Source organism: Labrus bergylta, chromosome 20, assembly GCF_963930695.1.
Source record: "Labrus bergylta chromosome 20, fLabBer1.1, whole genome shotgun sequence".
Classification (NCBI taxonomy): Eukaryota; Metazoa; Chordata; class Actinopteri; order Labriformes; family Labridae; genus Labrus; species Labrus bergylta.
The window spans coordinates 6,232,641-6,259,919 of record NC_089214.1 but is presented as its reverse complement, the minus strand read 5'-3'; the positions used below and the strand labels follow the sequence as shown (position 1 = coordinate 6,259,919).

General features: G+C 39.7%; 1 protein-coding gene across 1 annotated transcript in view; it reads right to left on the bottom strand.

The window, feature by feature from the left end:
* The window catches only part of cdh7a (cadherin 7a), a 101,023-nt gene that overhangs the window by 71,769 nt on the left and 1,975 nt on the right, over positions 1 to 27,279 (bottom strand). Inside the window, exon 2 of the mRNA XM_065948935.1 lies at positions 23,755 to 24,353. Within this exon, the coding sequence (XP_065805007.1) occupies positions 23,755 to 23,994 (240 nt within the window). The 5' untranslated portion in view covers positions 23,995 to 24,353. The remainder of the gene's footprint in view (positions 1 to 23,754; positions 24,354 to 27,279) is intronic.

Here is a 27,279-nt window from a genome sequence, read left to right as displayed (position 1 = left end):
TGTGCTTTGACTGGGTTATCAGAGATGAGATCAAAGGGTTTAGATATTCATGGTCCCAAAAGATAAACTTACTGACTTTACCCTCCCTCCTAATGTTTCTCCCAACAGCAGGTTACAACCTTCATTTGGATAAGCAAAAATTTAGTTTTGACATTCATGGTTCCCAGCGGATGTCGTTTTTTATGGCTATGATCGAAATCTTTAAACAATTATTAAATGGATTGCCTATCACATTTGGTACAGTTCACAAGTGTTATGATAACGTCAAAATGTCAAATTGTCCTACAAAGCAAACCTAGTTTTTGACCTGAAAGTCATGCATTCAGTCTGAATTCATTCAACCAATTCAATCCGTTGATCAGTTTTTAACAGGGCCATATTTTCCCCCAACAGACACCTCACAACAGTGGGAAGGGAAATGTCCTTTTAACAGCCAGATACCCCAAGCAGGACCTAACTCATTGGAAAGTAGCCATCACCCACAAGTTGTGTTTGGTGCAAACTTGCCTTTAGAAAACTCTAATGCTAACAGAAAGACACTTATAACAACTAAACATCAGCCTGTCAGCACTACCATTGTAAGCATTTTCTGATGTTGGTATTTAGCTTAGAGCACCATTACACCAAACCAAGTTAAAGGTCTATCTCGAACTCAAAGCTTCAGCAAAACTAAACGTACAAATCATTTGAAGTATGACTCTGCAAAGATATCATCATCTTTGTTTATCACAAATTAACTTTGACTCTGGACAATTGTTCTTGTAAACACAAGGGAATGGTCATAGATCCAGAAAGTAACTCACTCCCCCTTTCTACACCCACCCTTTTGGGCCCCATTGCGCCACTATTATCATCAAACAATACTGATCTAGGCATTGAAAACACAGTCAACAGATATCCAGCAGGTTTATCTTTGCAATTTAACAGAACTGTGAAAAATCAAACAAAACACACATTGGCTTGTGTGCGAAAAGAAATGAAATGTTTCTGTCCTGAAAGAAAACACTGAATACTATAAAGTGTTAACTGGAAATAAGGGACGATAAATACAATAATCACATACATTTTCTTCACCACCACCACTATTTCTTTTGTTTCCTTTGGGGATTTTGATAAACATCGCTTTCATGTCATTCATATAATTTCTGAATGCTCTGGGAGGCATAATTGCCTGATGTTTGTTTACTCTTGTTTTTCACATTCTCGAGCTCTTCACGGCAAACGGGGTTTTTCGATGGTGTTTGACACACATTATTTTGATTAAAAACCTGTTCAGTGAAGAGTGCTCATCGCTCGGAGCACTCTGAGGTGACCGCCTGATGACAGTGACATCAATAATCTCTTCCAGGGTGCTTGTCACCAACAATACATGGATGAAGATGACCGACAAGGACAACAAACAATCCAAATATTGGAGATGTGGATCAGGAGAACTATAAAGACATTATCACTTAACAATAAATCACACAATTTCAAGAACTGGACAGTGATGCTACCTCACCTTTTATGACTCTAACAGACAAAGTCTGTCTCTTTGGTTGGCATCCTGTTGGCCCAGGGGTTTGGGACATTGGCCACAAAGTTGCAAACAGGTGGTTCTCTCATCTCTCTCTCCTTCTAGTTTCCACTAAAATGTTTACTCTGTCTTAGTGGGGAAAAAAGAAGAGGCCTAAAAAACATTTTTCTTCCAAAAATCTGTCCTTCAGACTAATGAAAGCAATCATTATATTGGAAATTTGAACTACTAGACTAAAATCTCGATTTCTTTTGCCCATTTTTGAAGGACACAAATAGCCTAAATAAAGGATACAATGAATGACCTCAATAAATGAAAAAAAAAAAAACATTCTGAAAATGTTGATAAAAATAAATTTAAAGGATATGAAAGTATACAATAAAATATGCAAAAAATACAAAAAGATATAATGTGGGGCGCCAGTGGCCAAGGGGTTGGTTCGGGTGCCCCATGTACAGAGGCTATAGTTCTCAAAGTGGATGTCCTGGATTCGAATCTGACCCGTGGCTCTTTTTCCGCACGCCATTTCCTTATCTCTCTTAGTGATGTCCAGTCTCTCCAATTAAGGCACAAAAAGACCAAAAATAAATCTTAAATATGATATGATATGATACAATTTCGTAAACTTCATTGTTCCAATTGGCAGGTTTTGTCTTGGACTCAATCACTTTTATTGCCTCCACATTTGAAAATGTTAACATCGAAGTAAGAAATATTATCCCATCCTAACTAACACAACATTTCAATCATTACTTGTATACCTCTGCAATACCATTTCTAGGAAGGTTCAAGGCTTCATCAAACTGTTTCCTCTTAGTTAAACTTCAAACTTATACTGACAAGCCAAACTTGTACCAGCTAAATGAAACCCTGCACTGTAACCTTCAAATGTGTCTGCTCTAACAGTTAGCTGCCATTAATGATGATAAAATAATTAAACATTTCAAAGTCTCATTGCCTTTGTGTGAATGCTCAAAGGGCTTCCTGTCAAATAAATGAAAATGCCTCATCAATGTAAGACAACCAAAGATTTCTATAATTTTGAAGTGATCCAGTGTGTTTTTTAAGACCAGTTCATTATTATGAAATGTTCATTGAATGTACAATGTACATTTTCATTTCTCTGTCTTTTTATAGTTGTGATTTCTTCAGGCATTTTATTGAATTGAAATTTAATATACCTGATTGCCATAGCAATATCCAATATTACCTGAATGGTATAATATTTATTTGGACTTCTTTATATAACTGCTGCATAAATGTAGGTTTCCATTGTATATCACAGTATATTCACTTGCCAAGGCATAACTCAGTATTAATATCGCAGTCTTCTGTTTTCTTTAAGTGAGTGCTGTTAGCACTTCTTTTGAACCAAAGGAAAATGCACAACTAATCCCAATGCTGGATCACAGGTGCACATCAAACGCTAACAACTCTCATATAATCTTAATATTTAAAATCCTATGGATCTTCACTCCTACAGATCTTTCCTTTTGAAGAATGTCTTCTCAGAGTTTTTAAGTGTACAGCTTTCCTTGCAGAGCTGCACTCTTTAAGTGAAGTGAAACGAATCTTGATCTGTGATGGGATGGGATGGGGTGGAGGAGGGGCTCAACGTTGGGAAGTAAAAGGGCAGGCCTCCGCAGTGGTGGGAATAAATACTCTCGTCACTAGTGGGAAATGATCCATTTGTTTAATGTGCCATTTCCGAAGTGGAACCCTTGTAATCCTACAGACATAGAAGCCTCACCGTGTATATCAGCCCTCTGGAATTTGATCAGAGCTAAAACTGTTTACCAATGTTTGCAGCCTGACATTTATTGAAAGTGGCCTTTAGTAAAAGTCATAGCTAAAGCGTGAAGAGGTTTTCTGATGAGCCTGTGAAGTTTCTCCATCTTCTGAGCCAATAAGATGGAAACTGGCATATTAATAGAGCAATATATCAGTCACATCAGCTGAAAGCCTCAGCTGTCAAACACTTAGGCCCGTGTTTACTTTGACATGTGCAAATCAGTATTGCAGCAAATTCACAAGGAACTGACGGAGCATTTTAAGATTGAAATTGAACAAATAAAAACTAGGAATAATGGAAGAGGATGTATGAGTATATATATTACATGGTCAGTAATGTATTGGTCATTTACTAGACTCATTGCTTTCTTCCAAACTGAAATAGCTCAAAAGTTATTGGATGGGTTGAACCCTTCTGACTCTCTTATCTCTCTGAATCGTTGCTTTATCTTTGAAAATAAGAAATATATTTAATGGATTATAATAAATAATCAATACACACTAAGGTTCAATCACAAGTTACAGGAAAGACAGTTTGCCCCATGCTTTCACATTCAGCATGTATACATCTGACCAATCAAATGGAGTCCCAGCTCGCTGTCAGCAACACTCACTGGGAGCTGTGAGGTTAGCTAGTCTGATGGTGAGGATAGTTTGGTTGACAAAGAAAAAGAACCACACTAAGGAAACCGGGACTGACAACTAGTTGCAAACATGGGTGCTGCATATTAAAACATGCTGACCCCTAACCCATATCGGTCAGGCCCTATACTGCATATCGCATACGTCATTTTGTCATAGGAATACTGAAAGAAGTTATGACTCTAAACACAAATAGCAGTAAAAAAAAAAAAAAAAAACACAAATATGAATGCCAAAGCTATGTTCAGTGTAGTGCATCTGAAAGAAATGCAAATGGTGCACTATTGTAAATGCATAGTACTTTAATTATTTAAGTCAATAAAATGGAAATGTGTCCTGTCTCTATCAGCCACCTCATATAACATCAACAGCAGACAGCTCAGCTCACTGTTACCTCAATTAAAACTTATCTGGCAACTTTTTTCAACTGACTCGCATCACCTCATGCACCCTGCTACACAGTTTGAATGAATTATACATTTGAACCTTGGTCTCTAGTTTAAAGAGACCCTCGAGCACTGCAGAGAAACAGGAGCTTTGGAGCTGCAAGTATGTAGGCGATGCTTCCTTTGTGAGTAAATGTGGGATTATGGGTTACTGTGTTCCATCTACTGCTCACATGACATGTGGGAATCTGGATGTCAAGAAGAAGTCAACTTTGATTCTGTCTGCTGCTTGTGGGGAACCAACGTGGTGTTCCTGTCGCCGTGCTGCTGCTGCCGAGAACCCCAGACAGCACAAGAGCGAGCGTGACATCTCTGCTGTGTCTGCCAGCGTCTGAGGAAAAAGACCCCGAGGCCACGAGACGAAGAGTCAGCAAAAGTTTGGGCAGCGAGGGGAATTCATGACTCCTCTTGGCCCTGATATTCTTAATCAATCCAGACCTGCATGACTTGGCAACATGTACCCACTTACCCGCTCTACAGTTATCTGAAACAGGATTAATTAAACATTCCCTCTCTGAGACACCATTTTACTAGAATTAATTCATCTTTTAGACATTCACAAAAGTAAAGCCCATAAAAGTGAAATAAACTTCTAAAAACAAAGTTTCACACACTTACACTAACACACCTGGTCCATTATAAAAGCTGTTTTTTGTGAAGTATAACTATGTCCATATTGACTGCGATCGGTTATCATGTCTCCTGGCTTATCAACCAATACACTTATTGTATTTCTCCATGTGAATATTGGTGATAAAAACATGTAATTGTTTATGTTTATAGCAGGACACTTAATGGTGGACCTTGAATTACGCTCAACGTTATTATGATCATAGATATGTCTAACAGCCCCAAAAGTATGTTTTATTATTGCATAAACATGGAGTAAAGGCTTTTGAAACAGCTAACAATCAGAAAACCTTCAGTGCAATCTTTTTCGTTAAATACCCAAAGGCTAACCCTTAAGCCTTAAGTAGCTTTTAGTATATTTTCTTAATCTTTTTAACATTGTGTTATTATATTTTACTATTTAATGTTTCTTGAGTGTATTCATTCATCATTCATTTGTCTTGCCCAAGGACACATCGGTCATGTTGCTGCAGGAGCTGGGGATCAAACCCCCAACCTACTCCCAACCAACCGACTCTACCAACTGAGCCACAGCTCAATGTTTTAGTTTCTTCCTCCTTCTTAACAGCCTGCCTGTTTGTCAAGCACTGTTCCCGCTCCTTTATAAAGCACTCTGATCTGATTCTGAATTTTATGATGCTTAAACGTTTTACTTTTTAGATGACTGATCCTCATGTCGCTTTTTTCAGATTCCCTCATTTGGTTTTGCTCTGGTCTTTGTTGAAAACTTTATTGTCTGATTATCAAGCTATCTAAACAGATGTACACAGTATAAAAACAGCGCTGACAGACTACCAGGCGCGACCTTATCTAATGATGTTTGGAATGTGGCGGCGTCCAATGCGCCCGTTTTTTCTTTTTTCTTATTTGCTAAAGTGCTGTGCTCATGGTGGATTAATGTTGGATCTTTGTAAATGATTAAACCAAGAGTGAAGTGTCTTGAGATAACATTTGTTATGAATAGGCGCTATACAAATAAAGATTGATTGCTTCATTAATCGATTGATTGACAGCGCTACTGAATGCTCAACAAGCTAAACGTCGCATCAGCGTGCTTTAACATCCCCATTGGCTATTCGCTCACGTTGTTGTTTTTCGGTAATAAATCTTGACAATTCTTGACTCTTATTATCGACTGTTGCGAGCTAATTTAGCAGCTGAAGCTAAAAAGTAATGGTAATACAATCTGACATAAGAGCCGGAGATCAAAAATATTTCTGTATATCTTGGGTGGGGAACATGAACTTTGCTAAATGTTGCCCAGTGTTGTGTTTCACCTATGTGAAGCAAGAAATCACAACTTAAAATGTTCGTGAAACGCTGTAAGAAGGGCTTATTTTCTAAGCAGCGAATTCTGTGTGGGTTGACTTCGCTATTTTCTTCAGCAACCAGATAAAAAGTGTCTCTAATAGGCTTTCATATTTTCTAATTTTGCTTGAAATGATACAACAAGAGAATCAGTTGAAAAGAGCAGCACATTTGCAACACATTGCTCAACACATTGACACGCAGGAAACCTTCTATATGTGCACAAGTCTTACATTGAGGGGATAGAGGTCAAACATAAACATCAGCATGCTGATCGTCCATTATTCATGTTTCATGCAAGTGTTGAAAATGATGGTTTCGATTTCCTTTCAGCTGGTCTCGTGTTTTTCTCCTTCCTTAATGATCCACATGTCTCATACTGCACACACTACATACCTGAAGCTGCTGTGCATTTTTAACGTGTAGGTGGAGATAGTGTGGGTGTCTTTCTGCTTCACACACCATGTCTTGATTTCATTTTTGCCAAAGATGTTGTGACAGTTAATTCCTTGACCTTCATAAAAAAAGGAGAATCTGTAAATTATTTTTTTATAAAGATTCTCAAGGTGCTGTTTTTTGCATTAAATCATGTCAGTATTAATATCTGTGAAGCTGGTAGATAGATCTCAAGCCGATGACAGTTGTGATTAAATTCACAAACTTTTAACCTAGTGTGGGAGGTGAAGAATCTCATTTACATGCAATAAAATCAGCACGTCTTGAGAGCTTGTCTCAGAAAAAGGGTAATAAAAAATTCACAAGAACAGAGACGACAGAAGCTTTTACTTTTACACCACATGTTGTGGAAGCTAACTTTGCTCGGTGCCGCCATATGCTCAAAGTCAGTATGTCACCGCTCAGACAGACAGCTTTGTATGATGTGCTTTAATTGATGGGATGTCATGTTAAGTAGATCTAATCATCTGAGGGAAAATAAAAGTGATGCAAATGACCACACAGCCAGCTGTGCTACACCTCACAGTTAATTATAATGAAAGCCTATGGTTGCGGTTAACAGGGGCGGATGCATGTCTACGTGACAATATATCAGTGCCTGTCGACGTTAGACTCTTAAATAATTACTGAAGGAACCATGTAAATAACTTCATGCCAGGCTCCACATGTAACATAGTTTAGATCATTTAAATTCAACTCTATTTCTGTCAAAGTTTCTGATAGGAAGAATAGATTTCAGTGTTGAAGCTGTTGAGCTTTGAGTTTCAGCAAAGAGTCGATACAGATGAAGCCACTTTTCAAACTGCATTTTAAGGCCTAGTGTCCATTAAGTCAGTTTAAGACACTTGCAGACAGCTGTATATGTGAACGAAACAGAACACATTTCAGCTTTTTTTCTTTTTTTCTGGAAAAGATAACTCATATTTGGTCATATTTGGATTTTCATTTTGCAACTTTTTGCAATTCATTTCCATAATCAATGTGACTGATGGGTCTTTTTTTCCCCCATTGATTACACTTGGGTTTAAAACTGTAAGATTATATTGAAAAATATCAAGTTAAACTGTCCAAGATGTAGCGATATCTTATATAAAATGTATACAAGAGGGGAAAGGGGCTTTGATGTTCAGTCCATCATCAAAATACTTCATCGTTTCTATTTGAGCCAGTGCATGATAAACACAGCTCTAAAAATGTGCACATATATGTAAGACACATATAAAGTAAGACATTTGAATCACTTACTGTTGAAGCACTTAATGCCGAGCAGCGCTGTCAGGTCGGACATACATTTCCTGGGCTTATTTGAAATGTCTTGACACGTGGCCCTGCTGGACTTTAAGTGGAATCAAACTGTGGGTGTTTTTATATGTCAGGTGGCCACATGAGAATCCCCCCCACTGCTCTGTCATGTTAGTACTGCAGCTGGTTCTCCATATGATTTCAATTCAAAGTCAACATGCATGGACTGGGTGGAGCCTTTTGACTACAGTTTTAAATGTTGATGCAATCTTAATTGAGCTCTTTTCCGCTCTTGTAACTATTACCACTGTAATAATAATATTATCAGATTAAAAAGAAGAACAACCATCCAGGTATTCAATATCATACTAGTTTCTGAGAATTTTCTGTTGTGTCCCATTTTTGTAAAATATTAGACAACTTCACCTCCAACATAACCTCAGCTCCTACAGGTTTTCAAAAACATGAAGAAAAAAAACACAATTTTAGGTTTAAATTTAAATAGCTTATCGACCTAGAATTTTACAGAGAGTTCAAAGGGGGCGCCGGATAGCCTATTGCATGTGCTGCCCCATGTGCCGGCCTATCGTCCTCCAACCAGGCGGCCCGGGTTCGACTCCTACACATGGCTCCTTTCCCACATGTTATTCCTGACACTATCCACTGTTCCATCTATAAAGCTGTAAAAGCCCAAAAATAAACTTGAAAAAAAGGAGCCACAAGTAACTGATTATTTCATTGGCGGTCAAAAATAATGGAAACAGCTCTTTAAATAGCTGGTTTTCTGGAGATCCTAACATTGCAAGTTCTTTGATGAAACTTAAACTGTGTGAAACTGAACTCTTACTAAATTCAGTGTTTTTTTAATAAACACTACTTTGAGTTGTTCAAGGAAAGCAAAACGATCTTCACATGAAAAACCTGGAAATCATGAATCTAAAGTCCTGTAATGGAATGATTTACATTTTCCCTGCTCACCATTAAGCCTCCATTCTCTGTGTAGCTCCTACAAACCAAAAACAAATAGTTGCGTCTATCAACCACCACTCACATTGAAGTAAATTATACAAATCCATAGCCCTGTGAGTCAAGCCTTCGTCTGGTTCTTTGGGGAAAGAATAAAAAAGTCCCACCTGGATTATACGATGTAACCAAAGCCCAGTGCCAGAGAGAGGAAGAGAAAACACGAAGAGAACGCCATCTCCTCTCCACCAGCATCCAAAGGGATTATAAACAACTCAAACAAGCAGAACTACTTCAAACAATAAAATACCTTATTAAACCTCAACATGAGAGGACCTTTGGGACGGAAGACTTTTGATGTGTACACAATCCCTCCAGTGGTGAATATATTTAGTCCCGCACCAGGAAAAAGAGCAAATCACTCTCCTGACTCCATTCTTCATTGTGAGGGATATCAGGAGCCAAATTCAATAACAACTTTAGATCACAGCCCAATCCATCTCTGAATCATCCCATAGTCTTTGCATAGCCTTAGCCCTTCAGCATAATTTAACACTGTCAGACTATGAACTCATCTCCTCCATGGAAAATGAAACGGGCCGGGATCCAAGAAGCAGATATCTTCACAGAAATCCCTCAAACTTCTCTGGAGCGACTAAATTTAACTGAATTCAGGCTGTGTAGAAAATGAGATCTACTGGCCGGGAAAACATGGGCCAATATGGAGAGGAATTTGATGTGGATGGAGTGGAAATAATTTGTCTTGCATCTTTTTGTTTAGTTTGTTTAATGGCCCCAACCAGTCATAGGCTGAAAAGCAAAAGTTCTATAGACTGGAAGTAAGGTTAAAAACAGCACAGGTGGATCTGAATTTGGAGTGACTTTCACAGACTTTTTAGTGAAAAGTTAAATTTTAATGGTATTGCATTAATTCAATAGGAAGAAAGGAACACCAGAGAAAAGAAAAGAAGACAAAGAATCACAAACAAGTTCTGTGGTTACTATAAACACAAGCTTAAAAATTCAAATCATAGGCTTGGATCTGACACACAGAAGATGTCCTTGGTTTCAGGGGCATCAAATAACACAGTCCAGTATTAGAAAGAAATAATTCCTACTTAACATTTTTGGCACCATCTTAAGTTGTACTTAGCCCTGTTGTCCCTGAGACTGAATGAAAGCTGTGAAGAAAGATGATGGAAAAAGAACAAAATGGATTCAGCCAAAGTTGTTTTTTCTTCTCTCCAGTGAAATGTATTGTGGTGATGTTTTTATGAATAAGCCTTGGGCTCTAAAAGTACAAAATCTGTCATGTTGTATCAGCAATGAGGAGGGCTAGTTTTGTGCAGTGAAGCAATTATGATTTACAGCCACATCTGTAGCTCAGAAGAAGAGCGAACAAGCAACGGTCACCACTTGCATTCTGATTATTTACAAGATAATTTGGACTTTAATCGCTCAATAATTATTTCAATGAACTCATAACCACCTTCCTCCAGGTGGGCTTTTTAGTTGTGGTACATCATGACAAATTTGGTCTGACAGTCCAGGCTGGTATTTCCTATCATCATCTTTTGGATTTATTGGCATTAATTTAAATTCACACATTCATAGTTTTGAGACAATGTCTTTGATGATACCCTCGCTTGTCTCCAGTGCTGCCATGGGGCAGGTTTATGTGAAATGGCTCAACTTGGATTATTATGAAATTTGGTCAAGACATTAATGATGCCATTAGGACGAATTATAATACCTTTAGAGATTCTTCAAATTTGCATTTAGGGCTGTCATTAGACTACGTTTAAGTCTGTCCTGCAGTGGTTTGACCAAATTCATTATTACTGTTAGCATAAAGACATCCTGATACTAGCATTTAGCCCCAAACACTAGCATGGCTGTCAATGCCTTGACCTGGTTTGAGACTGGCATTAAAGAATGACCTATATCCTATCTGCTTTAGGAAACATTGATATGGTCAGGGTTGCCTTGTCATTGGATACTCAAGTAGACGTGTAATATTTACTGTGGGACACCAGTCACATGATTTTAATCATATGGAAACTAAGTTTGGCTCTTCGTACTTGCTTAAACTGACCAGCAAACACAACATGTACAAGATTAAATAGCCAGTGAGTCTTCACTCATAAATAGTATTTAAAGAAAGGACATCTGTGACTTTGCTTCCCCCTCCCCTAGAACTCACTGTGCCATCAATCCTTGCCTAACAAGTTTGCAGAATGTGCAATCCCAATGTAGATACAACCAAGAAAAGAGAGAAGGTGCATATATAGAAAGTGTAAATACAAAGGTTTGCTGTTAAGACGTCACTATACAGCGAGGTTATACAGCTAGAGCAGGTGTTAATAGAGACTTAGTCTTATAATTTCAAAACCCAATGAGAAGTGGAGGAGAGACTATAATATTTACCAAAAACACCATCCAATTTCCCAGATGAAATTGTGTTTTCCAGGACCAGATTATTGGTAATGGGGGCCCATTAGGCAGAAATAAAAGGTTGAATTAAAAGCAGAAATTTCACATTCTATAATGCAATTAGTGAGTTTGGGTAATTAAATACAAAAAAGGAGACTAATGAATTCAACACACTGACTCACATGCATGAAACAAAGATAGAAATCCTAATTAACACACTCCCTTGCACTGCAACCACAGTGTCCTATTTTTTCTTTTATCTGTATCCATTCACATCAGAAAAAGAAAGTACACACTATCTCTGTGCTTTCCTGCTGCCAAGTGTACATTTTTTACACAACAAATGGGTGACAGCCTCTTGGGCTGCAACCAACATGGGCTGCAAATGATGAAATACACGTCCAAGAGCAAAGGTGCGGCGGCAACGTTGTGAATCACCAACATTAGTCTGATGACTGGCTCATACAATACCCTAATTGCCTCGAGTTACTATGCACAGATTTTTCTGCACAGAGAAATGAGATGTTCCACATCACATTGCTATTCAAGACACATAATAAGAGCTGGAACCAAAGCCCCTAAAGAGTCTGAAAAAAACTGAAGAATATCTGACCATATTATTAAGAAATAAGTGCAAACCATAACATGACTTGCAATGGCTCTTTTGATGCTCCCACCTGATTTAGTTAACCACAGCCTGTGTGATGTATAATGAACAGTTCTGATATGGTTACAAGCATGCAGCATTGGTCTTTTACTTTCAACACAGCTCAAAGTGAGGTTTTCTGTGTTTGTCATGCTTTCAGAAGAGATGCCAAGTAAGAAAGCTGTAGTAGAAAGGCTATACTAAGAGCTTTTTCCAGTACATGTAGGTCATTTCTCCTCCCTGTGGAAATATAGCCTGTTTTAGGATTAGGGGCTATGATTCATTATGATGGAATTTAATTACAGCGAGAGGTGGCCAATGCATCCCTGGTTTTAGCATATTAGGATCCCTTCATCCGCTGGATGGGAAATGTCTGGGAGGGAGTGGGGGTTGGGCTGGATGAAGAGTGTTTGTGTATGTGTGTCAATGGAGGAGCACGGGAGGTAAAAAGCTTCAGGTTACTGCAATTTGAACGCGTATTAATGTGCAGGCACACACACTTACAAACACACACACAAAAGCAAATTACTGAGACTAATCAGGTTAAGGTGAGAAAGTCAGATAACTCAATTATGTATTTCCCTCTAACATTTCCCAAAAAACAACCTGATGTCAGGAACAGCCCTCAGAGCTCCACTGTAAACAACAAATGCATGTAAATACAATGAAGACCTTCCACCGTCATTGTTTCTAATCACAGGAACTACCTCTTTAAAAATTAATAACTTGTCAATGAGTAGGGCACTGTTTCCAAAGCGCTCTTGTTTGCTGTTTCTTCTAACGTCAAATTAGTTAAAGTAGCTCTGCATTGACTCCAGCTGTCATGTTGTATATTTTCTACATTTATTTTTTTGGTAAAGTTGTGATTTGTGAAGTAATAAAACTTTCATTGCTAATAAAGGCACCAGTCAGTCCAAGCTTAAACATTTCATGTCAACAATTTAGTCCAAAGCCCGTAAATTTCTTTGCTACCCTGATTTTTCATGAAGGGCCATCATTTAGTAAACATGCCATTTTCTTTAATCCAAAGCTGAATTTAAGAAAACTTAAACATGCTAAAACCCCTAACTTAAATGTCTAAGAATCTGCATATTGACATTGATCACTATTAGCAAGCTATTTTATTTATTAGCTTTTAGCTCATGCACTGCTGTAGCCGTCGCAGCCTTTCAGAGTAATTAGCCCAGCTGTAAACCCTTCGTGTTGTGCAGTTATGATTTCGTCTGTTAGCAAATATGAGCAGGCTTACACAATAAGAAGTTGAACATTGTAATTAATTTAAAAACATAATCTTGTTTTTATCGTTCGCTTGTTAGCATACTGACATTAGCTTAGTGCTAAGCTGATTTAGGGCCTTACAGAGCAGCTAGCATTGCTTGAGACTTTTTGTATGAGTACCGTAGCCTCCACAAACACTACATCATCATACAATGGATAACCATGGCTTTTGGCAGTTAAACAACTCTTGTTGAATGATAAGCCTTACACTATTTGATAAGTCTATTCCTGTTTATTTGCCCATTTAAAATTTCGTCGTTATGTGTAAACGTTTTACCAAACCATGATTTTCCAATTAGCTGAGCTACAAAGCAGTAGTTACACGTGCCACTGGTTTCCCCCTGAGGTACAAGAACCCTTGATTGGGAATGATTGGTGTAATGCGTTCATTCAGATACACTTTCCAACATCATGCAAAAGCTCCAAGAACCCAGATAGCATTATAGCGTACCACCTAATTGGGTTTCATCTTCACAAATCTGGCTCTGCTAATCAAGTTATTCTCCCTCTCTTAACCTGAAAAGGGAAACCACATTTCTCACTGAAATGGATGTTTCTGAATTTAGACTACTGCTGAAAGTGGGGGATAATGTGATTACTATGGAGCTTCAGTGTTTGTTAAATCAATGGGGGTTTGATAGCCTTTAAACCTGGGGTCCCATGAGCAACCCAGGGTAATTCATAATGAATCAATCTCAAAGCACGCTTGACACAATGAGCAACTCTCTGAACGTTATCTGTAGTAAAAGGAAAAATAATAGAGATAGAGAAACTCAATATCTCTATATAATAGTACTTTAAGGAAACATTTGTAATGCCTCGGGTATCTTGTCTAGTGGTGAATCGAGCTGTGTGAAACCCAATTTCAGGTAACTGAGATCAAACCGCTTTCATTTCATACCAATCCATGTGAAATGTAATTAGTTAGTCCATGAAAAATGAGCGATGTTTCCTCAAGCCTCATCACATTTTGAAAATAGTTGAGTAGCCTCTGCATACAGATTCCTGACCAACATCTTTCTCATGTCAAATCCAGGAGCATGTCCAGGGGGTAGCCTTGGGTGGCATGGGCCTTAATTAAATTTGATTGGCCACACTGGGGGCCCTCCTATATTTCTGAAATATGATTAGCTGTATGCCTGGTCAGAGGTGGGACTTTTCAAACCAACTTGTTGGGCTCTGTGTAGACAGGATGCTGGTTGCTTTAGTGGTGAGACAAACTGAGTCATTTTCTTTGTTGATACTTTGAGCTTTTGACTTTTGGAGATAGATGGATGACCTATTTGTTTGCCCTTTTGAATGTTGTTCTCATGGACTGTTAAAATCAATGATTCTCCCAATTTTTTTTCATATGAAGGCCTTTTTATACACAGTTAGGGTAAAACAAACTCACAGTGTTGTTTGTTTTTCTTCCCCAGAATAGATAATGTTGGTGTAACATTTACATTTTATAGCTTTCTTTTTAACAGGGACCTGAGAACCTTATTTGAATTAAATGCTGTTGTATAGTGGTTATGTATTGTTGTGTAGATGTTTTTAGTGTATATTTTATTTCTTAACAAAGACAGTTTCTTTGTTAAAATAATGCCATCCCCTTTCATAACCCAAAATGCTCTGGAATGACAATAACGATGGTTGAAACCTAGAATATCCTTTGAATACCCTTAGAAACATCAAGCATGGACAATTTAAACATATACACTGTTTCGTGTTTACTAAAAAAACTATAGACAGGAATTTATCAGTTGTATCCTCCCAAATGTTAAAAGTAATGGAAAATATAAGCAGAGGCAGAAAAGCTGATAAGGCTTTTCCAAACATACATGTTTTTGCACATGATCTTCATGGCCCCCACCCCCCAATCATACTGAGGAACCCCAGTTAAGAAAGTCTGGACACACCCCTTCTAACATTATGTTATGTTTCTGCTTTCCAACCAACAAAATACTTGTTAAAAATGGTCTTTTATTGAAACTACAGGACCTTTTCAGATGAACTAGAAGCAGAATAAATCCATCTCTTTGGTAAGAACTTCATGTACACAGTTAAGCCCTGCCATGCGTACATTATTCATTGAAATGGAGAAGAATGCTTGATATCACAATGATACCAAACACAATATTCTCCAGGCCACCTGTTATCCTCTTTGTAGGGGGAAAATGGAGAGATCTAAAACTTTTGTGTGTATTCATAGTACGTCTACCCTCTCAGCACAGGCTGAGGACCTGTCTTGAATTATTCAAGATCAGACCTGTTGGGGATGTTGAAAATCCAATACATCAGCACTTCAGGAAACTTCAGCTACCCCATATTGAGACAGGGAAAAAAAGGCACATAAAAGGGAATACAGACAGAAAACATGAAATAAAACACACAACAACTTCAAACTATTTCCAAATCCCCTCTGCACACAATATTTTCCTCAATATTTAATTAAGTTACAGTACTATTAGCTGCAAGAAGTGTTCATCTTATACAGTGCATCCAAACGCCACAATGATTTACCTTCCGTTTTTATCAAACCATCAACAGAGCGCCATAAATTTGAAGGACCTAGCCGAGGGGTGAGACAGGGGGAGAGTGTGTTAATCCAAGCTGTAAATAATAATTTCAGTTTGCAAAAAAGACAAACAACTTGTGCAATAAGGATAAACACACAGGAAGTAAATCACTGCATGAGATCCAGACCACTTGCCTATCTCTGGTAAACATGCTGTAAACAAAGTATACAAAGGTTTAATTGTATGGCTGGCATGAAATGCACCGTATCATGAAAATTATTCCATTTGACATATTACAAAAATTGAGTGTATTTATTTTGACTAGAAATCAAGTCAGCCCATGTAGTCGAAAACAACAGTGAATGTTTTAAAGAGCATTACATCAATCAACCCCCTAAGTGCAAAGAACTGTATTTTGATTTGGCACTTGTTCAGAACTATTTATGGTCAAACCCAGTTTTCCCAGCTCTCATGTACTAGATGCTTTGTGACTGGGTATAGTTTATATGGAGTTTGGTTGTATGAACACAGCTAATCAGGAGGATTGGGTACAGGGATGTTCAACAACTTCATACTGAAAAACAAGATATACCTTGTAAAGTCAATGTTAACTTATTTTTATTAGTTGACTTCCTTAAAGTTGTATGTAAGAAAGTAATGTAAAAGACATATGCACAGCCATTCCTTCATAGGAAGTATTTTTATGTGCTAAGGTCTTGTTGCACTTCCAAAGTGCAAAAACAGGACATTTTTCTCAGCAAGATATATTTTGAAATGCTAAACAGATGTTGCTATTTTTTAATTGGAAAGTCTAACTGGACTTTGCATATTTATTATTGCCAGCTTGACTTGCTGTATTTGACAAGTTGGAAGTGAAAAACAGGTTTTCATCCTTGCTGTCAATTGATAAAATTTCTGCAAATCATCTCATGTGGGAGCTCCTGTTGCAACACTTGTAGAATTTGTGTGGCTGTAAATTCCTACTTTTGTTAAGTTGAAGTATGACAGGGTACTGAAAATAGAACACATTTGAATAATACATTTTGTTCTAGGGTCCTTTTGTGGTTATACGTTCTTAAGGTGGGAAAACAATGACTCTTTGATTTCTCCGTCATAGGAGATGCAGTACATATTCACAGGGACAGTATCTGAACTCTTTATTGTGCACATTTGAATGCAAGTGTTGCTCCTGAACCAGATTCAGTTTACATCACAATGTCCCGACTTTGCCCTGACCCTCTTCTGGACTTTACTCGACTTCATCTAAAAACTGGCCCTGCAAGTGTTGACACCAGCCTTGGCCCAATATGTGAGAGACAATGCAAGTGTAAACAATGTTCATCTTCTGTCCTTTCCCCCACCCCGCTGATAACTACCCTCTGGTCTAGTTTACACTGCTGTATTCCTCCTCTTTGATTCCTTGGCTCAGATAAAGGCTTTCCCACTCTCCCAGCGGCCCCCAGGATGCTTCATGAGCTCCCCCCAACTGTGAGCTCTTGTCCCAGGGTACCGTGTGTATGATGTCCCCACTGTCAGCTTGAATCACCCTCCTCCCCGGCTCAACACGCTGCTCTCACTACTCCCCAGCTGTGCCGATGTGTTTGCAGCACCAGCGAGTGTGAGTGGATGCTATTGAGACTGACCTTTGCAGCGGTGCCCTGTGCTCTATGATTCTAACCCATTTGACAGCGTACACCTAATAGAATGCTAATGAAGTAGCTTGCATACTTCCCTGTTATGTTGGCTCCATTGTAATTATCTGTGGGACTATCCCTCATGCCCATGATGCATATTGTTTGATTATTAAACTGAATTACTGTCACACACAACACCAGGTTCTTGCCACCAGGTCAGGAATTATACCCGTGATGCATGCTCATAAAAATGTCTAATGATTGCAGCAATGAATATCATCCAACACTTGTTGCCATAAACACATTTTCCTCCAACGTCAGGCTGATGGTGGAAAATGCAAATGCATTCAAAATGTCTTACTAGAATCTAATTCTTGGTAAACATTATTAGCTCAGAAATGGGGTAATGCTGGGAATACTGTTTGATAGTGTTATAGGCCTACAATGTAATAATCAAGCGCCTAATTCCTAGCTAGCTAATTTTAAGGAAATGGTTGAATGCCCACAACACCACACACTACAGGCTATTAGAAAGTTTCTATTCCTAGCGAACTTTTACACAAGGTAGGAGGTGGATGAAGGCTAACGATACCATTTGATATTATAAGGATACAACAATAAGGTCTCAAATACTGGTAAGTGGCTGAATGCTAACCTGAACTCTGTGGAGACAGAGGATAACAGATAGCAGAAATGCTACTGACTCAACCTTTTAAGTAAAACAGATAGCTCCTTAAGTTTCAATTTGGAATTACCTTGTGCTAAAAAATAAAACTTGCCTTGCTTAAGGTAATGCAATGCTAATTGTGTCAGCATTTTCGGCATTCATTATACATTGCATCATCAAGCTAACAAACTAAGATAGAGGCTACATCCTGGTCCATCTGTGAGAAATGTTGCCCACCCTGGCACACAATGCACCAGCTGCCTCTATAAATGAATGTGTTTATAGCATAAGGAATGAATGTCTTCATTTTACGTGTTAATATGACATGGGGGTGTAGAACACTGCAGTACATCATCATGACGACATTTAAACCTTTCACCTTGTGCATGAGGTCAGAAGAAAATGGCCACCGTGTAAAGGAAACGCCTGTTTCTTGTTTTGTTCCAAATGTTTGACATAAATCAGTGTGTGTAAAATTTTACAAGCAATCTATAAGCGAGTCCTCCTTCTAGAGATGTTTTCTATCCTCATGCTCTTTCCTGAGTTTCTTTTATTTAAATTGGTAGAAATGTGTCGAGCCCTGGCTAATGCTGCCTGAATTATAAGGTGAAATAGGTCCATCCATTAGTCTGATGGTTAGTCCGTCTGCCCATTCTGAAGACGTGTATGAAAAAAAGGTGAGATTCAGCATAAGGGCCGTGTCTGTCTGAAGGAGCACTCTGCCTGACGGGCTGCAAATGTCTCCGGTCCACTGAACATAAACAGATCTATGAAAAACCTACATCTTCAACTGTAGCTTTCAAATGTGTAAGGAACTATTCCAGTGTTTAAAGCAAGGTGATTTAATCCTCTGTGAACTTATCTCACTCTAGTTTTTACAACTTCAACTTTCAACGTTTAACTTAATTGTCCCTGAGGGGAAATTTGGTTTGCAGCCAGGTGAAAACAATACAACATTTTTAGTATAAAAACGTCTGTAAAACCATCATCAAAAACAGAATTAAACCCATCTTCAGTCATCAGGGTCATCATTAGAGTTCAGAAGCTTGATGGCCTGAGTAATAAAACAGTTTTTTAACCTGTTGGACTTGACTTTTGGTCACCTGTATCTCCTGCCCTTACATGATCCTGATCAAATCAATCCAGAATCAGAACTTTAACAGCTAGAGGTGTTTCTGTGTGCGCTTAAGCACAGACGTCCAGTTAGTAGACGATAATTGTTTAAATGTGTTTAAATCCATCTAGAAAAACAACTTTCATATCTTCAGCCTTCATTATTTTTGCAACAGAGAGCTATGGCTTCTGTCTACTGTTAAAACACATTGCTCAATCATTGATCATGCCGTCTTCTTCTCCCTCATTTTTATATCATTGTCATCAGCTTGAACTGACTTTTGAGACCTGCCTGTTGTACCTTTCTTGTTTTTGTCATTTGCATTTATATTGTTTTTGTAGACTGTTGTTGTCCTGACTTCCTGTCTTTGCTTTTTCTGTCAAAGCACTTTGTAAACATCTGTCTTTTAAAGGTGCTATACAAATAAAGTTACCATTATTATTTTGCCATAACTTATTTAAAATAGCACGACATACACAACCTGCGGAAACCTCTGTTTCACAGATTTGATGGGTATGAGGCATTCAGACACAAATAATGCTACAGCCACGATGCAGGCTTTGGATTTCTTTTGCAGATCAAATATTTCTTATTAGTTCATGACAAAGTTTTCTCTTAAAAATTATCATAGCTCTCAAATCTTTTAAAAGATATGCTGAGTTCAAGGAATTTCTGGAGTGTTAAGACATGTTTTTATATGAACACATTTTGGGGATAATTTGGTATTTATTCAGCTAAATCATATTAAAATTTAAGTTTTTGTTTTTTTTCTTTATTGACACAACTTCATGTATTTATTGACTTGTACAATTTGTAGCCTAGGTTGTAGAGATTGCAGTTTTACATTTGCATTAATTTTGAAGAGCAACAAAATAATGAAATAGCCAAAGTAAGGGAGCGCCGGTGGCCGAGTGGTTAGGGCGCACGTCCCATGTACAGAGGCTGTAGTCCTGGGTTCAGATCCGATACTCCTTTCCAGATTGCCATTCCCCACTCCTTTGTCACTAATTTCCAACTCTATCCACTGTCCTATCTCTACAAGAAAGGCCTAAAAAGCCCCCCCCCCCAAAAAAAAGAAAAAGCAAAAGTATATAGCTTAGCCTTAGACTTACTTTACAAAACCCAGATCCAAACCTGACTTTTGAACGCCTGCTTACGTGTCCAAGTCAGCCGGCGCTACAGATTAATTCACTTGCAAATATTTAGTCATATGAATACTGCAGAGAAAAATGATCACAACATGTTTACCAGTAAGTGTTTGTTAAGCGGATGAGCTGCTGCAGCGTGCTCGCTTGTTCAAATACAAGCGTCACCAATTTACAGCAGAAGGCTGTGCAGTTTAGGGGCTTCTTTAATGTATGTTTCCACCCGCTTGATGTGGCTGCAGCTGATTCCAGGCCAGTACACTTTCCCGAGGCACAGTGCCAAGGCATAATGAGACATTTGGTTGTGAAATTCGGAATCTGACAGAATGCATTAAAGCAAAGCAGACTGCAGATTCAAAGGGAGCAAGGAGGCCAAAGTGATGACTTTCCATTTTCCACCCAACTATATCACGTTTCCCCTTTGCTTCCAGGCCAAATAAATGACCAAAATGTGCAGCGGCTGCGCCATTGTTTGGACACAGATTCCTATTGTTTGTCATAATAGAAGCTTCTGTCTAAAGCAATTACTGCTCATGTCGTAACCTGCTGAATTTTTTTTTTTTTTTACAGCTGAGTATGAAAAAACGAGCTTCAGCTGCATGTCTTGTTTTTTTTTTTTTTTGCAGAAGCTACATAAAGCATTCATTTCTAGTAAGGTCATTTTCCTGACATGGCAGGACCTTCCGTGTCGCTCAAACTGAGGTCAGAGTGTCCCACTTGGACTTTTCACAGCACCAGCGTGCCCTTGTGATAGCAAGCAAACACAAACTGTATGACAACTACGATCTCAGGGAACAAATAATGTGACAGCTTCACAAAGCTCCCAGGGCAGCCCGCGCTCGCCCGAGGGGAGTAAATGCATCTGATTTTTCACATCTCTAAAATGTTTGGATTGAACTGGGGCACAAGGTCAGATGTAAAGATGAAGCCTGATGTGCTTTTTTTTTTACATGATATCTGCAAATGCAAGCTGAGAAGGATGGCTTCGAATGCCAGACAGAATAAAGATCAATCAATGCACAAATGTGAAGGAATAAAACGCTTACCTGTAAGGAGGGGGGGGGGGAAGAGGTTTGCAAATGAGTTTGTGTATATTCCATGTGGATAAGCAGATCTCCACACATCTATGAATAAGTAATCAGCTCGCTCACATCCTTTGGGATTTACTAACAAGAAAAGCAATCATACACAAGCATGTGTAAAAGAAAAAAGAGGCACTCCAAATTCTCTCCACTCTGTACTGGTTTTCCTTCTGTAACTTTCAAACTGGCAACACACGCGAGACAAGGACATGACATCCCAAACAGAAAACAGATGTTCACAAGCAAAAATGCTTGCCTAAAAGAGGCAGATTTAGTAGATATTTGGGGACAAACAGATGAGACAAGACAGCGTCTAAGAAGCTGGGGACGCTCGGACAAGAAATGACCTTTATCTGAACTCCGGCTGTGTCACAGAAAAAAAAGGCTCATTCTGATTTGAAGCTCTCCGCCGACAGCCCTCTGGCAAAAACAGAGAAGGAGAACAATAGGACAGTGAAATGTATCCTAATTCCAGCTGGAGACGCTAATCCAGTTCAGAGACAGCAAGGAAATGGGCTTGTGAGAGCAGACCCGGCAAATACATGCAGATGAGAGTGATTATCCTGCAGATGAGCGAAAAGATGAAAACTAATTTAATAATAAGACCAGAAAATTCTCCAAGATAACAGGGATCTAGAGACCAATCCGAGACCCATCTGGCCCCCTTCGCTGCACAAACCAGAGTCGGATATAACAGGCAGGAGCTGTCCATTCAAACGCTGGTGCTGAAAGCTCTGTGTACACCAAACAAGTGTGGTGCCAAACAACCATTTTTATGAAAGCCATTTTTTAAAAATAGAAGTAGTAGTAGTGATAGGCACGTTCCGAAGCAGGGAGGAAAAACTGAAGAAGGTTTTTAGATGGTTGTTTTTACATTTTATTCAACTTTACATCCACTCTATTTCAATTAAAAAATAAATATTTGCTGGTCTACCTCTATTGTTGACAGCTGTGTCACCCCACGCTTCAACTGGTGGACTGTAACTAGCTTCAGTTATAAAGGTGCTATATCTAAGTGCTGTGCTTGAGTGCATTTTAAGGTGTTTTCACATTATGCAGGATTGTTATGCACCGTGCCCGAGTATGAATGCTCCCCCCCTTCCCTCTCTCTCTCTCCCTCGCTGCTCTGCATTCACATTAGTAACATCGTTCAGTACCCGAGAACACTTAGGTATGTACACAGTCTGATACAGCAGGTGGCAGTTTCAACATAGTTGGGTCCCAAATCTGCCATAAAGCACCAGGAGGAAGCAGAAGAAATGGCAACCACTTGCAGACCGAGTCCATTAGTTCAATTATTTCTTAGATGCAAACAACGACCCTCTGAAGTAAATCTTTAACTATGGCCTAATAATCTTGATTTGTGGCTTTATTGTTGCCTACTGATAGATATGTCGTTCTTTTTGTCATAAGGTATTAATTACCCTTTTATAAACATGTTAGAAGTGTTTCTAATACGTTTAATAAACATGCTGTTCTCTTCTTATCAATGTTCACTTCAGCACCTAGAGTTGCTTTAAATGATGAAGTTCACTGCAGGTTCTGTACCCGTTGACTTTTTCTAAGCTGTTGTATTCCTTCCTTCATGTAAGTGAAGTGCATCCTGCTCTGGCCTGCGTACACTCTCACCTGAGGGGGAAAGTCATGCATAATAGAAAAGGCGGCGTTACAGTATCTCACAAAAGCACCATCAGTCACTCTGTCGACGTAGCCTCACGTTAACTCTGCCATTTGTGTCATTGGGAGGGTTGCAAACTTGTTTATCTGCCAAAACATGCATTACTTTGATCTATCGGCTTGTGCCCGGGCAGAACACCTACTCTACAAAGACACATTTGAGTAATCTGCACCTTTTTTCGGCGGGAATGATTGCGATGCAAATTACCTTGTCACGTCGCACGTCGTCCTCTAAACTCAAACCGCACATTTGTACAAGCACGTACTTCAGCCTTGATGGAATAAAACACAGGATACTTTCCTTCCTACACTGTCTGTGTCTGCTGCTTTCATTTGTTTAACACTTTATATAGGGCGCTTGGAATATATGCAACTCCATAAAACACTTCTGTGTCCTAGATTTTGTAGGTCATTATGCTAAGAGGTTATTGATATGTGTTTCACTGTAAAGGAGCATTAAACCAGGAGCTGGATCTCCAGGGATAGGGTATGTTGGGGGTGTTGGGTGCATCAGTTTCCTGTGCATATTGTGGCACATCAAGCCGTGCTGATGCTGCTCCATTAACAGTCACAGATCACTTACCTTGCCGACGTAGAGCGGCTCATTTCCCGTGTACTCCTCCAATACGAAGAACTGGTTCCATACCCAGCTGCGTCTGTGCCTGTGCAGGACCTCCCAGGGGTCTGGATCAGAGTGCTGGGAGTTCTCCAGATCCCCAGAGCTGGGATTCAGCCCCCAGCAGCCCCCCATCTCCCGCAGGGGGAACAGGAGCGCCAAGAGAGCCAGGGCTCTGCACACGCCTGAGCGACACCACCCCATCATCTGGGCGCACTCCAAAAAAAAAAAAAAAAAAAAAAAGAAGAGAGGCCAGAAGAGGAGCGAACACTAAAAAAAGACAGTGAGGCTGAAATGTCAAAACCCTCTGGGTTTTTTTTTTTTTTTTTTATCCACACAGTCCTGACCCTGTGCTTTAGTACACAGCAAGAGCAGTCAGACCCGCTGCAGAAGAGTCAAGCTCTGCATTTTGCTGTGTTGCTCTTCTTCTTTTTTTTTTCCCTGATTGGAGACTAAGAGTGGGGTAATTCCCTTCACTTAGGAGCCGGGGAGTTGACATTAAAGGTGGCCAACGGGGTCAGCGGCGACCGGGGCCGGCTTCGACACTCAGCCTGTATAATTGGCACCTATCAGAAAAGAGAGAGAGACAGATAGATGGAGAGGCGGAGAGAGAGGAAGAAAATAGAGAGACAAAGACATCGGGGAGAGAAGGGAGAAAGTACTGTCAGCAAAATTGCCTGTGTGACCGCAGTCACTTTAGACAGCGAGTAATGTGCTTGCTGATGCAACGATAATGACATTTTTTTTTTTCAGCAATCATAAAGAAATTGGTCAAAAATGAGTGGAGGGTAAATAAGTTAAACACAATCAACAGAATGTCCTTCACTTGTGGAGAGGTCAGAGGTGTTGATAAAGGTGAAACAGAGGAGGAATGACCTGACTTTTCAATGAACATTTCACTCCGGGAATAACAATCAAAAACGCCGTCCTGTCTGCCTCCCAATTATCCGAGCTTTACCTCGTCCAAGGTCATTATTTTGTCACATTTTCTTTGTATAAGATCATAGCACGATGGTGCCGGGGCTCACCACTCAACGCTAACAAGCCACATGATCTGTGTGGCGAGCTCTCATCACCCGAGATTAAAAATAAATCTGAGCTGTCAGCAGCGTGATGGCCCAGGCGCTGCTGACCTCTACTCCCAGCAGTCTGTTCGCCGGGCCGTGCACATATAAGGGGGGAGGGGGGGATTCTGTCTCTCAACCATGACAGATCCCCCAAGATGCCGGTACATGAAGACGTGTCAAAGCAGAGAAAAGCATCCGCTGACAGATAATGTTCTTTGTGTCACAACACATCCCGGCAGTGCTGAGCGGTTGAGCAATTACAGAAACTTCATAATACTGCCGTCTAATTTGATACGTAACAATGAATCTACCCTGTTTCCGCTTAAGCTGTGCGCACGAGGAGATTCATGCAACATTTTGGGAAGATTCTGACTCACAAATTTCTAACTTCATCATGAGCTCGTCACAAAGCAGACATTGAGAAAACGAAAACACTTGACTGCACGTTTATTTATTCCCCCCTCTTTGACCTCTCTTTCTCTCTCCTCTACGCTAAATATTGGCAGGGCCCTGCGCGAGGAAGGTAATTGCTTTGGCATAAAGTGACCTCTTTTCTTCCCACACGCTTTCTCCAGCTCTCATTGTACTTCCTTCTTCCAACCCCGACAGCAAAAATAAAAACAGCAACGCACACATCCTGTGGAAGTGATTAGCTGTTCATAGTGCTAATAATTAGCACCATGCAAATCCCAACAACATGGATTGTCACCTCTGCAGACACCTCGATGTGTGTGGAAAACATCCTGAGTATAAGAGGTGTTTACTAAAAGAACACTTCACTTTTTAAAAATGTTTAGTTCCTGCTTTCAAGGTGCGAAAAAGCAACCAAACCCCTACAAGGCAAACTTCTCAAAGAAGACACAAAGCTGCGTTCGTGCCTTCCCCCTAGAAGACAATAACCTCACACGTTGAGCCTGCGACACGTGAACCTGCACAGACAAACACATCCAAAGTCACAGCCTCTGCATGACAATTTAACGGCCGAGGTGGAAAGTGGAGCAGATCTGGCTGCGGGGCAGCACGACTTGTAGAGGCAGGTTGCAGCGGTGGTTTTTGTGGTGGGGGGAGAAAAAAAATCGGCGCATGCAGGGTCAGTTTGAGCCGAGCGGTCCAGTGAAGCTGCCTCTCCTTTCACTTAACCCCCTCGCACTGGAGGAGATGGGAGTCAGATACAGGGCTGAGATTACGCTAATGTGGTTGCAGCGTGCTCAATAAGGCCGATATTGGCTTGTTATTAAATGAGTTTGTAGTGATTTACTGTCTAGTTGATTCGTCTGTATTATTAAGTAATTCATGCTGCAGGGAGATCTGGTTTTTTTCTAATATATTTTAATTATTAATCAGTTTAAAAATTAATTTAGCTTGAAATGAGCCACTAGAGACACACAAATACAAAGAGATGGATGTGACGAGAGACTTCTTTCCTTGTTTCTTCCTCCTGTCGGTGTCGGGTGATTGACAGTAAGCAGAGTGATGTGAAAACACTCGACTCGAGCCACAATGGAGTGACAAAGAGAGAGAGAGGAATTAAAACTTCAGGGTGGGAAACAAATGAAGGGGGTCGTGTGTTCCTGTGATGGATTATCTCGCTCACTGGGAGTTGTTTTACTACGAGGCCTGATGTCTGTGAGCTGTGATGACTGACTGAGGGAAAATGCAAAAGAAAAAAGGGGCCAACTGGAAGGGAAAAAAAGTCATTGTGCAGATATTAAACTGTCTATTATTCTTCATTTGAAGGCAGTTACACTCGTCTAACTTTAGGCTCTGGCAGTGTTTGGCTGCCAAATCCTCGAAATGCTTCACTTGGTTTTCCAGCCGGCAGAAACTCTCTTCTTCAAAATATTCAAATCTCAGCCACAAAATATCATCTTCTGGCACTGTTGCAAAACCAAAAATGTCCCCCCCCCCCCCCCCAAAAAAAAAAAAGTCCACACTTGACTTCCCGTGGAGAGCAGCGACTTGTCTCTGGGCCGGGGTGTCAAGGCGAAGACGCCAAATTAAGTGAAAATGTGAGATAAAGCCGTGAATGTAAAAAGCCTCACAGTCATCCCCGGGCTGTGTCTTCTCTTACACACGCTGTGTTTCTAATCCCATTTGCCAGTCTCACAACAGGATTACCAGTGCTACAGAGCTCGCTAACCAATCACACGCTTCCCCTGATCCATATTCTCCTCGATCATTGTGTACGTGTCCTCACTCGTGGGCCAGAGTAAACAACACAAACTGCTGCGCTCGTAAGTTAATTATGCTTTGAGACGTTTCATAAAGGCTGTCGATGCTTTATTATAGACTCGCCGTCATTTTGAGTCATTTGCTGGAGAGAGAAAAAAAAGCCTAAAGACGAGGCTTTATATGCGTTTAAGTGGCATTTGAATCCCAGTTTTCTTCATTTAAAAAGGCATGCATATGAGCAGAAAAATCAGAT